General features: G+C 42.0%; 1 protein-coding gene across 1 annotated transcript in view; it reads left to right on the forward strand.

Annotated features, from left to right (window-relative positions):
* Positions 1-288: 288 nt before the first annotated feature.
* Positions 289-16,824, forward strand: part of LOC149151419 (uncharacterized) — a 55,116-nt gene continuing 38,580 nt past the window's right edge. The window contains exon 1 of the mRNA XM_089440588.1: positions 289-810. Coding sequence (XP_089296714.1) covers positions 529-810 — 282 coding nt within the window. The 5' untranslated portion in view covers positions 289-528. The remainder of the gene's footprint in view (positions 811-16,824) is intronic.

Genomic DNA, 16,824 nt, shown 5'->3' on the forward strand with positions numbered 1-16,824 from the left:
CCTCATACTTATTTATTTATTTAATATTTATTTTATACTTTACAATATCTACTCACACTTATTTATTTATAAAATAATATCTATTTATAAAATATAAAATAAGAGTTGGACATCTAAATATTTACACCATTACAATCACTACATCTCCTCTGTATTAAATTGTAAAACTCCTTTGAACATAATAACCTTATAGTAAACATCGAAAATTATAATTAAATCGCCCCTTTTACTTCTACTTATTCTCTTTTTTCTGGGAAAAGCTGTATAATAAAAATATAAAACTATATCTTGAACCAAAACCTTCTGTAAAACGCCAAACACCCCAAATTTTTAATCCGAGTTGAGAGGAATGTGCGCTAATTCCCTTAAACCGAGAGTTGCAGAACAATGACTTAAACTCGTCCTAAGCCATAGAACAAAAAATCTTGTGTGGAATTCAATCCAGTTCTGTGGTATCGAGTGAGTTTATGATCGAGCAAGTGGTTAAAGTCAATCAGCCAGTCGACTGAAGCATTGCAGGAAGGAAGGATGATGAGTATGACACCATATTCATGTCCACCTTCTGCAGCATACTGTCAATGGATTAATAATGTAACCCTGCCTTCAACATCATTAGCATTTTCCAACTTCAAATTTCCGCCCTACGCTCGAACTCGGAGTCGTAGTAGAAATTATATTATTTTGGCCTCTGCTGATGACGGAAAACAGCGAAGAAAGGCGGCCCGGAGAATCGAAACGGACCCAATGGAGATGCTGGAGCTTAAATTTGGTCAGCTTCTCGGCGAGAACCCACAGAAAACCTTTGCTAAGGTTTGAATCCCTCCAATTTTTTAACGTTGTTATTACATACAAAATATTACTGTATTAATTCCTTAAGTTGCTGTAAGATCATAGTTTGGTTGCCCAACTAGCTGTATTTCCCGATGTTTGCATTGAAATGATTTTTCATACATCTGGGAAAGTTCTACTGATCCAATGACTGTTTTTTTTAATGTTATTTGTAATACAAATTTACTCGTTTACACAACAGGACAGAATGTATGACTTACGGTTTATATTTACTGAACGTACTTCTAAAACCAGTAATATTGGTTGATCTAGACAACATCCAGGTGAAAGTTGTGAGCTTGGCATCCAAATTACTCTCGGGACAATGTATTGAAAAATCTCCGAGGGATAACAATCGGCTGAAATTAGAAGTTTGTTGAATGTCGTCTTTTACGAGTGAGAATGAGAGCGTATTACAGTAACACCAAGACCAAGGTAGGTGCCTTTCGCATGCAGAAAGGGCACACGGCAGTGAGGGAAAGAGGAAATTACCTGTGTTGTCACTGCATGCATTCACAACTTAGGGTGGGAGACATGTACCAAGATTTCCATGGGTTAAGTGGGTTATGGGGATAAGGTTAATAAATTAAAATGGAGGTTCAATTGGTTGGGGTCAATTCTTTTGGATGCTCTTGGGTTAGGTGATCTCTTCAGATGAATTTGCCCTTATAGTTTCAGTGGATGTAGCTGCTACTGCTCTCATAAAATAAAATGGAAATATTTGTCATGTTTCACATTTAACATGGATTTATTTAAATTTAGATTTTTTAAGTAGTGAGAAATCTATATTTGAAATAAATAAATAAATGATTGATTGAAATGGTTATGTTTTACATGCTATTAACATTGCTAGTCATTCACTTAGACCCTTTACAATCACACAGCCCTAGAATCTAATGACACTTTACTTTGAGGTCAGCACAAGGATTTTGGGTTGTGCAGGGTATGCTAGATTGCGAATTCTTGACATTCACTCTTTGTTAACTCCAATGCATGGTCAACTTAGTTGAGTCGAATATAGGCTTTGTCCAACTGAGTCAATTAGGTCAACGCAATCATCTAAGTGGTTAGAATAATTGGGTCAAACGATGCAATTGACTATGTTGGCTATTAAATCTGTACTATCACTGGACCTCAGATTTTAAAAGAGTTCTTGTTCACATAAGATGAAATATCACATATTTTTCTTTTAATACAAGTTCCTTTCTTTACCATTTTACTTGCTCATTAGGTTATTTAGATGTATGATTGTGACAAATGATCCTTTGATCTTCACTTGAGTTGGTGTGAGAAGAAGAGTTTGCAAGTTTGCATTTCTCTAATGCTTTTTGTCCAGTAGGGTACCTTGGGAGATGCACCTTGATGACAATACCTTTTTTTCTTCATTGCCATCCACAACTTTGACAACCCATTTTGCTCACAAAAGTTGAGTTTGCATGAAGTAGCAAATAATACCTGTTCCCCTAGTTTTTGTGTCTTCAACTTAGGGTCCAGTTAATGCAATGGAAGCTGTTCTTTCCATGAAGGCAGGCCCAAGAAATCTCGAAGAAGTGCCTTGAGCTTTTTAAAGGATGTAGTGAGGGGGGACTCAAAGGGAAGAGTAAAAGACATTTGTGGCAGTGAAGACCATGGAATAAATTTGGAATGGAATTGCCAACATCATGGGCTTAGTGATCCACTTATCCACTTTGTTGGCTATCCTTTGTAGAACCACTTTGCACAACTTTGGCGAGGCTTAAATTGAAATGAGGATCCATAGGAATTTAAAAGTCTTTCATAGCTACAACCATGACCATCCCATGGTAACGATTTAATTTAGGGGGTTATCCTAGCTCAACCTATATAATGTTGAGTCTTAGGTAGCTGTAGCTTGGAACTTGAAGCAATATTGAAGTTTTGGAGATGTTCTATCATGTTATCTACTACTTCCTTCTCTTCCAAAATTGTAAGGAAGTAGCCACTTGCAAAATGGTTGTTAACCTGACCAAGACTCAGATAAGGCAAGAGGAATGCTAGTACTTTGATAAGTTCTTGTGAGACCTCGTGGTTAAGAAAATAACCTAGGGCCTTTAAGTCATAACACACAACTTTGATGCCAATGAAAAACTTTGCATGATTGACTTTGCCTTATCTTGGTCGATAGAAAGGTGGTATGCCACATCCATAAACAAAGTATCCACTACAAGGGAGAATTGGTTGAACCTATAGGCTTTGCATATAGCTAGGATGAATGGCCATTCAACTCGATCATAGGCCTTTTCAAAGTCAATTTTAATGAATAAGGCTTTCAAGGCTAGGCCCCTGGCCTATTTTAATCTTTCGTAGGCAACAATATTATTGTCTAGGGAAAAGTGACCTTTGGTGATCCTTGACTTCTTAGGCTAATGAATTTGTAAGGTATGACTTGTAGAGCAAGAGGCTTGGTCTAAATCTTGTAGGAAAGATTTAAAAGAGTGATACATTGCCATCTAGTAATAAAGAGTGATACATTGCCATCTAGTAATAACTTTTGGGTCCCTCGCTTTGAGGATAAACGTAATTAAATCTTTGTTGTTAAGTTCTTCTAGAGATTTCTTCTTGACAACTTACACATTTAATAGCTCAAACCCAATAAATTCCCATGTCGCTTTATAAAACTTACATAGGTAACCATTAAGCCCAAGGGACTTGTTGTTGGTCATTAACATCAAAGCTTCTATTATCTTTGCCTAGGTCAACTTGTGATGACACAGTGTTTTTTGTTTAGGAGATAATTGCATAGGTGCAATGTCAAGATACGTTTGCATGACCACCCTGCATTCATTTGTTAGTGCTTGCTATTGGAAAACAATTTAGTAGTGGCTAATGAATTCTTGCTCAATATCCTCTTGCTTTGTAACTAGGGCAACAAATGCTTTAAGGGTTACAAGTTGCTTAGTAGACTCCTTTCAAGTAGTGCTTTCAAAAGGCCTTGGTAGGTTGGTATCTAGTTCTTAAGTTGAAGAAATTGAGATTTGATTTGAGCACCATTGGCTAGACAAATCTCATCAAGTTTCAACAGATTTCTAGGCTAGCCACTCTGGTGTTGAAATTGGCAGCCAGGGAGAAATTCCCCTGGCCTCCTCACAATTACAAATTATTATCACTTTAATACAAATGAGATATTAATTACATAAAGTCAGCTACAAATTCGTGGAGGGAAAACATCAATTTGAAATTAAATTTATGTCGGCTCACTTCTATGGACACACCCTTTCATACGTTCAATCAACTGTAGATATCCTATTGTATTGTTCTCCAAAATGCAGTTCAGAGTTCACAACAACTATGAGATTTTCAGATGGTCTTCTCTTATGCATGTCTAGCAACTACAGGTCTCGCATTCCACTACAGGACTCTTTCATGTTTACTGGCCTCACATTTTGTTACAGGACTTGCTAGCTCTTGGTTACAGTGTTGAGATTTATAGCTTGGGAGGTACTCCAAGACCTAGGGTTTGGGGTTTGGAGGAAGGAACACCACAAATGTGTTTTTTGGGCTTAGAACCCAAGGTGTGGGCTTTGCACCCAAGCTTGTGGGTGTGAAACCACAAGGGGATTTTGACACTTGGCACTTGGAGGATGTAGGGGACCCTTAGAGGAGTAAGGGGACACTCAAGACACCAAGAGATGCCATGTCATTTGGGAGTTATTAATCTATTTATGTGTTGGTGGACTTTTACAACGTGAAGAGAGGTCGACTGGGTTAGTTTTAGCCCTAAGAGACAGTTCGTTGGCACCCCATGAGATGCATATAAATACAAGAGGACATGAAGGCTTGAAGACACATCCAAGAAGCAACAAACATAAGGAGGATACCTTTGAATTGGCCGCAGGGATTTGGAGCTTAGCAAAAGGAGGAAAAGAAGACTTCATCTAGGGTAATTTTTTTTGTTTGTTGGGCAGATTCAAATAAGGTGCAAGGCCGAGTATTTGAGGGAGTTCTGGGCTGTTTTATGTGACATTTTTGTGGTGGCATTTCTTTGAAATCAGGCCGAGTCCTGTGATTGTCTAGGCAAGAGGGCCAAGCCCTATACTTCAGTCTTGGAGAGGGATGTAAGTTCTGAAATAGGTGCTGGAAGAGGCCTACCAATCAGCGAAGGGAAGGAGCTTGGAGAAGAAGGAATGCTGCAGCTGTAGAAGGGATTTCTGTAGCAGATTTGGAGGGTTGATGTGGACTGTAGGTGTGCCCTAACTAGGCCGAGTTCCAACAGTAGAGACACAATCCCATGAAGGTATGTGGTTTGGTATTCTCAAGTTGTTTTGTTGCTAGAGGATAGGTTGAGATTGGACATGCTTGCATTGGGCATCTTGAGGTTGTTGGAGGGCAACAAGTAGGTGCTCAAAGTAGCCCTAGATCAGCTTGCCAAGAAGGACATTGACAACTGTAAGGAGGGTGAAGATTTGTGTAACCTCAAGACTAATTTTTGAAGGACAAAGAAAGGAGGTCAAGGTAGTAGATTACATCAACCCACGTTCATTGTTGGAGAAGGACATCTTGCAGTGATAGGATGCAACCCTTTGGCCTGAAGTTTGTCTTCATTGGAGCAACACATGAAGGCATTAGAGGGAAGAAGTCCCAAAGGAGCTGAGGAGCAGTAGTGGGCAGTTGAGAGTTGTAAAGAAATGGAGTTGTGAACAATTCAACAGGAGTCTCTATGTGTTGATAGACTAACGATCAACTAGAGAGCAGTTGGTGAGCTGTGTTCAGTGGCCTAAAGGAGCAGGACATTGATAGAGGCAAGAGCTGCAGATTGGGAGCACAAGGATGAATAGTTGTGTTCAGGGTACGATCGAGGAGCTGTGATGGTGCACAAAATCAGCTAGATGATCAGTGTATCTTGTTCTTGTATTCTTGTATTAGTGGATGTATGAGGGCCATTATCCTTGGTACGAGAGCCCTAGACAGTTGTATTATCAATTTGTTAATATAACAAAGTTGGGTTATTGAAAAATTGTAAAAAGTTGTCTATATTTGTGCACTAGTAGATTTACTGTTGTATATTGTTCCACTGTGCAAAGTAGTTTGTTGTGATACTTGGATTGGTAGCATCAGTGATTGTAAGATTCTAACCTAGACTCCAGTATCGTGGAAAAACAACATATTGTCTCTTGCCCTTATAGCTACAAACTCTCGCACAAGACCCTCATATGTTACAACCTCACGCATTGGCATTCAATGTTCTCAATTATACTCTCACACCTTTTATGGTCTCGTGTCCCTGCATTGGATACTCAATCTCACACCTCTGTGAATTATGTATGTAAATGATGAAAAGTATCAAATTGCAATTATCAACAACAAAGAACAATATAGCCCTAAGGAAAATTAATAGGGTATCAAAGTTGAGTTGAAGAAAAGTGATCACCCCTGTGAAGACACCGTTGATGGCAACAAGTAAAGATGGCAGAGACCTAAAAGAATGCTAGGGTTTGAAGGAAACCCTAGGCAACCTAGTTATTAGGGTTTGGTGAATATCATGAGGTTAGGGTTTGAAAGAGACCCCTGAAGTGTGTTTGGAAGAAGAACTTGGATATGATAAAGGCTTGAGTTCTACAAGTCTTGAAACCCTAGCATGATTGGTAAGAAGTTCTTTCAGCAGTTGTGATAGATTCAATGTAACCCTAGATAGGATAGCCTTAGTTGGGCTTGGCTGCTGTTAAAGTCGATTGAAAATATTGAAGGCAACATTGATATGTGGATAATGGATAGTAATGACTCTTGAAGGCTAGTTCAAGAGGGAGCTGATCACCTCTCGTTAAAGATAAGTACCTTTTAAACTTTTCTTTATGACATTGCTCTTGTTTAAATTTATTGTTTTGATTATTGCTTATCCTTCCTGCTTGAATATTTGAGTATTTGAATATTTATAACTTCCTAATGAAGATGTGATAAGTAGATCCATTTTGAGGATCATCTGGATACTAAAAAATGTAGCAAAAGAGTGCTAGTGCAAGAAGAGAGAAGTAGGAGCAGGAACATGAAGCTAGAACAGGAAAAGGAACCTGATGCAAGAAAAGAAAGGGAAAAGGGATTTTGATCATATGCGAGATGACAAAGTATATGTGCTACAAGTTGCTAAGGTATCCGAATATTATGAGGTATGTATACAATTTAGCTTCAACATTGGGATGACAAGACAAGAATATCACATGGATCATAAAAAAAATGATCTTAGCTGTTGATGAGGATTTAATCATGGCCGTTGGTGAGCCAATGAGAGATTATAAGAGGAAGTCGATGGGTTTGGAGCAAGACACACCAGTAGTGCGAGTTCCTTGGCAGATCGAGCTACCCAGTTGCAGAGGTCGAGCAAGGGAGAGAAGTTTGAGCCAGAAGGGACGCAGTAGTAGTAGTAGAGTAGCAGCAACGAGTCTCTTGGTAGATCGAGCTACCGAGTTGCAAAATCGAGTAGGGAGAGAAGTTCGAGCCAGAAAGGATGCAGGTGTAGCTGCAACAATAACACACCAGTATCAAGGCAAATCAAATTTCTCAGAGAGCAAAGTTTAGCTAGAGAAGAATTCGAGCCACTGATTGAGTGACAGTGATTGAGTGAGCAAAAAAGTCATATCCAATAGAGTTTCTCAGCATCAGAGCAACAGTAGTTGGGAGGCCGAATTATTTCTGCAGAAAGGCTGAGCAACCATAAACCCCAATTCGAAGTGCCAAAAAGTGATTGTTTCAGTTGCAGGAGGTCGGGAGATCACCCAGAGGGCAAAGCGAGTCATTTCCAGGGCCATAGGGAGGCAGGATGGCTCATCTAGAGCCAACTAGTAGGCAGTGCGAGTTATCTGTGCCAAGCAATGCACATTTCTGGCCAGTGCGAGTAGCTGGGAGGAAGTGCGAGCAGGATCAGAGGGGCCGAGTTTCGTTGCAGAAGGGGGGAATATCCTCCAAATAATTTTGGCAGTATATTTTGTTGGAGGATAGCTAAATTGGCATCCATATTTGTACTTTGAATTTTGCTGCTGCATATTAATAATAAAAACCTCATCTATGGCATCGATTTTCCTACATTGGGTTTTTTTGTGGACAATTGTCCAAAAATAATGGTGTCATATTTTTGTGTGTGTGCTCTATATTTCTCAGTTTCCAACATTTTATTTTCTGCAACGTTTTTATTGTGAAGAAATTGCAGTGTGCTTAATTCGTTATTTTTCTATAACAAAATAAATTGCATAATTTAATCAGTTAGAAGAATCAATTCCAATTGCTGCATTTCAAGGAAAATTTCATAGCAATCGTTCCTTGGGATTTACATGAGGTTAACATTTGTGAGTTCCTACATATAGAAGAGGGGAAGTGGGATACTAGCCATCGTTTTGACAATGATCCGATATACGATATTGATGATGATCTTATCCTTCCTCCATCTTCCTCATCATATCACTCCTGACGTGTCCCTATTTACAATAATGAGAATGATATACCTGAGATAGCCCTTGAACAAAGGTTCATAAGCTTGATCATGGATTACTCTATACTTAAGCCGAGAGAAAGGATCCAATATCACAAATCAGAGTCCTCTTCTCCCTCCTCATCCATGACTCTTGTTAAAGATTCATGGTCATCCTATTTTCCTACCTCCCACTCATGTGACTCAATGTGTAAATCTTGCAAAGGAGAATGTGATATTTGGTTGCCTTGTCTCATAAGGGCTCATAGGGACACGGGATGCTATATTGATTTAATGCTATGATGGCTGCATTGGTTACATTACTGTACTTAGGTCATGTATTGTATACTAGTAATGCATGGTAGTGTATATGCATTGTATATTGTGTGAGCATTCTAATATCACTCATCTCATGTTTCATGTTTCGTGTAGATTAGATTGCATTTAGATTAGATTTTATTTTCTGTATGGATTTATACTTTCGTATAAAACATGGGTGATACCCTACGCCTAGTGCACATGCTCCCAAACAAGTTTGATGCAATGTGCAGGTTACAGGTTGTTGAAATTTCTAAGTATTACTCGCTAGAAATTTTATTTGTATTCTCTGGTTTATTTCTCCTACTTGTTAATTATGAACACATTATTTAAACATATAAACATCGAAATAAACACAATATAGTCTCAACCATCTATAGATCAACAGTTGAAAGAAATAGCAAACACGCAAGTGACACTGTTATTTTTGGACAACTCGTCCTCGGAAAAACCCAACTTGGGAAAACCGGTGCAACAATTCAGAGGGTTATATTATTATGCATTCTATCTGAGTACAACTAGGTGCCTAACTGGCTCACCTGATAGAGAAAAATACACGACAACAATACCTCTATATCCAGAAACAGGTATTCAGAAAACCTGTCCCACGAAACCCTCTCCGGCACAACTGAAGCTTAGCGCTAGCCCTTCTGGCCTTAGCGTCAACGTTCTGCTAACCTGCGTCAACCCCAGGACCCTCTACGTCAGCCTTCTGAGGCACTGCGCAGCCTCTGGTACCCTCTGCGTCACTCCAACAGTGTCTGCGTGGATGACGTAGTCCCTCTGGCCTCTGCGCTAGCTCTGCTGGGCTCTATGTAGTCTGGATTGGCTATTGCACTCACTCTCTCTACTTCTGCACTGGTCTCTTAGTACTGTCTCTGCCTCTCTGCCTCGTACTCACTGCCCCTCACTGCTAGTCACTGATTCAACTTTGCTTAGCAACCCCGCTCTAGCAAAATGAATGACTGATCACTCTGTTGTATCTTCCAACTGACCCTCAAGCCTCCTCTTATACTTTTCTCATTGGTCCTTCAACGGTCGAGATTAAATCTCTAATCAACGACTAAGATTAGATTTGGCTTGATCCATGACTTTTGGAACCTTCTAACCTGGTTTTATATTAATACCCATTAATATTTTATTTCTCCTAAGTTTAGACTTAGGAACTCCATTAAAAATATGAATTATTTTAATATCTCCCAAACCAGTTAGAATCTGCCCAAACCATTTCTGGGTCTTGGAGATCTCATGTGCTTTAGCCTCTCCACCAATTTTCATGGCTAGAGCACATCCGATGCTACCCCAAATCAACACTCCCTCTTAACGAGGACTGTGCTCTAGTAATATTCCTCACTGAGCATCACCCTGATTATCTGGCATCAGTCCCTGTGCTGATGTTAGGCCTCCTCGCCCAACATCCTCTGCACTGATGCATCCTGTATTGTTGCCCATGGCCCTGCCACTGCCATTGCTGCATTTGTACGACAGCGCCCTCTGCATCCATGCTGCTGCTGGTCCATCCTCCCAACACTGCATCTGCACTGCATCCCCCCCTCATCATGCTACATCGTGCTACTGCATACTGCTACTGCACTGCAACTCAGTTACTGAGAAGTAAGTAACTGATCTACCCAACTTCTGACATCCCTGTCAGGCTAGAAACACTCCCGATGCTGAAGCGCTCTCTGCTGCTAACAAGTGCTCCCTCTACTGATCTCTGCGCTGCTGCAACAACTACCTGCATCTCGAACCGTTGCACACCTCTCTGTGCCATTCCGCACTGGTGCAACACTCCCGTGCCTCTTGCACTGTCGCAACTTGCTAGCCTCGCGCTGTTCGGGGACTCCTGCATTGTAGTACTCTTTGCCGCTTCATCCGCATCCGTCTCTACCGACATCCGCCAGTCTTGCTACTCCTCTTTGGGGCTCCCGTAGCAAGGTATAATTCGAGGTTGGGTACCTTAGGGATCTTGCCCCTCATCGCCTGTAGTCCTCCTGACTACAGCTCGATGTCTCCCCACTTCTTCTCAAGCGGCACATTAGCACTCATGGCACAATTGTCATCCTCTTCGACTTCTTTCTTCGCGCTCGTTGGCACTGCTTTTGAGTTAGAAGCCTCTCCTTTACTCTTCTTCCTCGGACACTAGTTCGCATAGTGACCCAGTTCCCCACAATGGAAGCACTTGACCTTGGAGAGGTCCTGCTTTCCCGCAGATGCTAGAGCCACATCCTCTTCCTTTGGACAAATGTCTCCCACTCCTCGGAGACTGCGTTTAGAGCGGTCCTCACCATCAACTCCTGATCCGGCGTGGCCCCTATGGAAGTTAGTTGGTCCCGGATCTCCTTCAATCTACCGAGGAAGTGATCTATCTGCTCCCCCTTCTACATTTGGTATGACTGCAACTGATTCTCAAGTAACATCTTCCTCTGCACGGAAGTATGTTGGTACAACGTCTTCAAGGTATCTCACATTTCCTTTGTCGTCTCCTTCTCGGCAATATGTTGGACCACATGATCCTTGACCCCATCAAGGATGATGCATTACGCCTTGGCCATTGCGTCCTCGTACTTCTCATTATCAGCCGGGTCAACTGGGATACCCATTGTTCTCAAGGCGAAGGCCTTGATGCGCTGTCTATCTAGAATGGATAAGATCCTGGCCTTCCATACCACAAAGTTGGACGCCCCGTCCAACCTATCCTGATACCTCAGCCCATTCATGGCCATCTCTCTGCTCTTTCGTTCGACTCCTCCAAGTCTCTACTTCCCTTTTGAAGTTCTCTCTTCGACTCCCTCTGAGTCGCTATTTCCCATCTGGAAGTTCTCTGCTAGACTCCCTATGAGTCTCGATTTCCCTCTTGGAAATCCACTTGTCAATCGTCGAGTTGCACCTCTTTGATCTCCTGTGCACCTGCAACACTAATCTGGATTCCTTGGCTAGAAATCCACCTCGGTAACGACTCCCTCTACCTTGGTTTTGCCTTGTTAGGTACTGTTCTGTCTCGGCAACAACAACACCTCGCCAGCTTCACTCCTTGCAAACTGCCCACAGCTTCCTAAGCCCCAACAACCGAAGGACTGAGCCTATAGGCTCTGTGCAATCCAGACATTCGCTGAAATGCTCCCAAGCCAACTGCGTCAACCCTCCTGGTCTCTGCGTGGCTCTTCATGAGCCTTTTCCTGCCCTCCTCAACCTTTGCGCTGACCTCTCTCTGGCCCAAACCGATGACGTAGTACCTCTGCGTCAACCCTTCTCCGTCGCTTTCTGCTAGGAACAACTTCTGTCACTTGGGACAACTGTTTCTGTTGCAAATGCTCTGCTTCAGCTAGTGCATTCAACTCTCCTATGAACGGCAACCACCCTCTGATGCCATGTTGAAATTTCTAAGTATTACCCGTTAGAAATTTTATCTGTATTGTTTGGTTTATTTCTCCTACTTGTTAATTACGAACAAGTTATTTAAACATATAAACATTGAAATAAACACAGTACAGTCTCAACCATCTACAGATCAACAGCTGAAAGAAATAGCAAACACACAAGTGACATTGTTATTTTTGGACAACTCGTCCCGGAAAAACCCAACTTGGGAAAACCGGTGCAGCAATTCAGAGGGTTATATTATTATGCAGTCTATCTGAGTACAACTGGGTGCCTAACCGGCTCACCCGACAGAGAAAATACATGACAACAATACCTATATATTCGGAAACAGGTATTCAGAAAACCTGTCCCACGAAACCCTCTCCGGCACAACTAAAGCTTAGTGCTAGCTCTTCTGGCCTTTGCGTTAGCCTTCTGTTGACTTGCATCAACCCCAGGACCCTCTACGTCAGCCTTTTGAGGCACTGCGCAGCCTCTGGGACCCTCTGCATCACTCCAGCAGCCTCTGTGTGGATGGCGCAGTCCCTTTGGCCTCTGCGCTATCTCTGTTGGGCTCTGCGTAGCCTGGACTGGTTGCTGCTCTTGCTCCCCCTGCTTCTGTGCTGGTCTCTTAGTACTGTCTCTGCCTCTCTGGCTTGTACTCACTGCCCTTTGCTGCTGATCACTGATTCAACTTTGCTTAGCAACCCCGCTTTAGCAAGATGAATGGCTGATCACTCTGGTGTATCTTCCAACTGACTCTCAAGCCTCCTCTTATACTTTTCTCGTTGGTCCTTCAACGACCGAGATTAAATCTCTAATCAACGATTAAGATTAGATTTGGCTTGATCCATGACTTTTGGAACCTTCTAACCTAGTTTTATATTAATACCCATTAATATTTTATTTTTCCTAAGTTTAGACTTAGGAACTCCATTAAAAATATGAATTATTTTAATATCTCCCAAACCAGTTAGAATCTGCCCAAACCATTTCTGGGTCTTGGAGATCTCATGTGCTTTAGCCTCTCCACCAATTTTCATGGCTAGAGCACATTCGATGCTACCCCAAATCAACACAGGTCTGCAGTCCCAAAATTGTTGGAGTTCTCATGAACTCCCCTTTCGAGTACATGGATTGTGTGATCTACGGTGAGCTCATGTTCTAGTTGGTGCCAGATGTTATCCACCAAAATGGGTAACCCTATAGAAGAAAACATTTTCTCCTATTCTTCTCATCTCGCTGACCAACCAACAACCTTGATAGCAACCACCAATCGATGACAATGTGCCATTGTATCTCCGCCACTTGCATTAGTCATATGTACCTCACCCTTTCAGCAAGAGCATATGGAAGAAGGTGGGCTTCCGATCAAACGGTGCTTTATTCATTTTGCAATCAAGTGCTTATGCTTGTTTGTATTTGGGCTTTTGACATGGATTATGGGGTAACCTAGAAGAAAGAGGCGTTTTGACCTTGATGTTGTTCGCTCACCTTAAATGGTGGGTTAATCTTCAATCCTAGTCTAGTGGGACCTCCCTTAATGACCTAATGGGCATAGGAGGGGCATTACTTGGGAAGCCCTGAATGAGATAGTGTAGTCCCATCTATCCCTATTTGTTAATTTAAGATATGTTCTATGCTTAGAGCAATTTATTTCAATTTTCATTGTTAGCTCAATATCTTTTCCAGATTAGCAATCACACCAACATTAAAGTAAATTGCAGATAGAACATAAACATAGATCACAAAAGACAAGCCAAGACAAGAGGACACAAGATGTGGCGCTAGCCAGGGACAAACCCCAATATGGGGAAACCCTTGATCAATTCTTCTTATATGTTGTTCAATAGTTCAGCAGAGAGAGGGAGAGAGATAGTACATATAGAATAGAAGTCAACATTTTGACTTATCTAAATAAGAGCATAGATCATCTCTAAGTAGATGATACATGAGGTCGCTGAACTCAGTTGAAGACATACTTCTTCAACTAATTCTCCGTCACCTTGTTGCACATATCATTGTGCTGCTCCTCCTCATCATGCTGCACCTCACTATGCTGCACCATGCTGCACTCATCATCACTATGTTGCACTTCATCACATGCTCCCATCATTGGGCTGCACTCGATCATTATGCAACACTATACTGCTGTCTCTAACACCATGCTGCATCTAGATATGTCGCTGCATCCATAGGCTATATCTTAACATGTTGCATCAACTGCTGTAGCCAACCGTAATGCTTCATCAATATTATCCATCATGTGACCTTGCTGTCCCATGCATCTTTGCAACACCATGTATCTTTGCAGCACTATGTAGCCCAGCTGCCCCATGTATCTTTGCTATACTAGTTACCTTGTTGTCCCATGTACATTGCTGCACTAGTTACCTTGCTGTCCCATGTACATTGCTGCACTAGATACCTTGCTGTCCCATCTTCCTTTGCTGCCAACACACCATACAAACGTTGCTATTTGTCACTTCATTACTGCTGTAATTTCTGGGACTGGTTAGGGCACACAACAGTCCCCTCAAATCTGGCCCAGAATTTCCCTTACGAAATGCGGCCTACCCTAGTGTGAATAGACCTCATTTAGATGACTGCATCTAGGGTATTCTAAGACTGCAACTAGGGCTTCCTTAGAACTGCGTCTAGGGCCTCCTTAGGACAACGTCTAGGGCTTCCTTAGGACAACGTTATGGCTTCTTTAGGACTGCGGCTAGGGCAGATTGTTAAGCCTCCTTTCCTCCTGCGTCTTAGGGCTACTTTCTCCTAGATTTCTCTCACACTAAAACCCAAAACAAGTGGAGAGAAATCAAGAGAGAAGTGTGTGTGAAATGACTCTCAAGTCATCTTCTTTTATACTAAAACGTTGAGCACATGTGGGTGTTATTTAGTTGTTGGCCAACCTTGACGAATTGTCTTATAACACAAATAAATTCATAACTCCATGAATACTTGGATGATCTTTAGATCAATCATACACCTCTTGATGAGAGGGATCCAAGAAAAATATCAACTGCTATTAATAAGATGACCCACATGGAGTTTGGCCGTAGTTGCCAATTTTAACACTCCCTCTCAACTAGGGAGAACTCCATCTGCTGATCCATCTGCCAGACTGTACTATCTCTACCATCAATGCCCTGCACCGCTCTGTTGAACCATGAAGAAGAAGAATTGAATCAGAATGTCTCATACCATTCTCTACTGACTCGAAGTCAGTTCCATATGAAGAGAGTGTGTCATACCACTCTTACTGATCCCAGATCAGTTCCAAGAGAGTGAGTCATATCACTCTTACTGACCTGAAGTCAGTTCCAATTGATCCCAGATCAATATCAAAAGAGAGTGTCTCAAACCACTCATACTGATCCCAGATCAATATCACAAGAGAGTGTCTCAAACCACTCATACGGATCCCAAATCAGTTTCATTGATCCCAGATCAATGGAGGTCATCCTAGCGTAGGGAGTATTGTAGATACAACGATGCGTCCAGCGTACTACTATGGTCCCTAACCCCATTTCCCTATTCATTGGCCAGATGAGAGGTACTTCCCATGAGTCCTAGATTGCATGGGTAGGATGCCTCGACAGGAGAACCACTCATCCTGTCCATAAGTTGCCATGGGGTATCTCAGGGGAAGGTTGAACCATTCACCCTGTACACAACGCACCATTAGGGGAGGGTGAGTCGCCCTATGGTCACTTGTTGCTCCAAGAAGTACCTTAAGCCCCCCGGAGCTCCTAGAGCTCAATGCATGCATCATGCAGGACCCTCATAAGAGGGTCTCTCAACGACTCCAAGTCGTTCGGGAAAGTCACAAATTTGACCTTTCCCTGGGGCTTCGACATAATGTATGCGACCTGTACATCAGTCTCAATGCGATGGAGCCTTCTCGCTCATTGATGTAATATATCCCGGATAAGGTAGTATCTGATGTCTATATGCTGGAGCAATATAAGAATACGAGATTCCTCAACAATCGAATCCCCCCCTGGTTGACACAAAAGATCATAGTGGTATCCATCATGTGTATAAACAGCGCACTGAAGAGCTTCCACAACCAGGCAGCTTCACACGAGATCATACTCATAGCTATGCATTCGTCTCAACAGTGCTTATAGCAACCGACTTTTGCTTCCTGCTCATCCAGGATATCAAAGCAAAATCCAAAGAGAACTAGCACTCAGAAGTGCTCTTGCGATCCTCCACACTACCTGCCCAGTCATTATTCGAATATTCATGCAACTTCACATTTCCGACAGTGTATCTCAATCCATGAGAGATTGTGCCCCGAAGATATCTTAGAAGATTCTTGGCACCAACCCAGTGAGGCTCAACCAAATATGAGCTTATCATGCTAACTGCAAAACATATGTCTGGACGGAAGTTCACTAAGAACATCAACGCGAATGAGTTTATGAAACTCAGAGGCATTTCCCAAATCTGGTCCGACAGTACTACCACATAATTTTTGAAAGTTAAGATCCTCGAGGTAGTTACGGGCTTGCAGTTTACCATTCCAAATCTGGAATCCAATTCCCTCTTACTTTTGCAAATGAGAGGGTCTGCACCTGTCAGAAAGAGGTCGTCCTCAAAAGGTGCTGGTATGAGAGGTCTATCATTCACAACCTTCAAGCAATGGTTTGGATCGACTTCACTCCTAGTGAATCTTAGCTTCAATCCTCTCAGACTACGCCCGAGGTGTTTTGCTTCAAGCCATAGAGAGCTTTCTTCCACCTGCATACATGAGATTCTTGATCATGAATCTCAAACCCCGAGGGTCGTTCCAAACTCGTGGACCTGCTACATGAGTGGAATGGTCCCCTTGCAAGATTTTCCTTCGGTACATCTTTGACATGTATCTTTATGCTCTTCTTGAATTCAGT

The sequence above is a fragment of the Pinus tabuliformis genome, chromosome 9, assembly GCF_031772625.1.
Source record: "Pinus tabuliformis cultivar Carrire ecotype Pingquan chromosome 9, CPIR1, whole genome shotgun sequence".
NCBI classification, from domain to species: Eukaryota; Viridiplantae; Streptophyta; class Pinopsida; order Pinales; family Pinaceae; genus Pinus; species Pinus tabuliformis.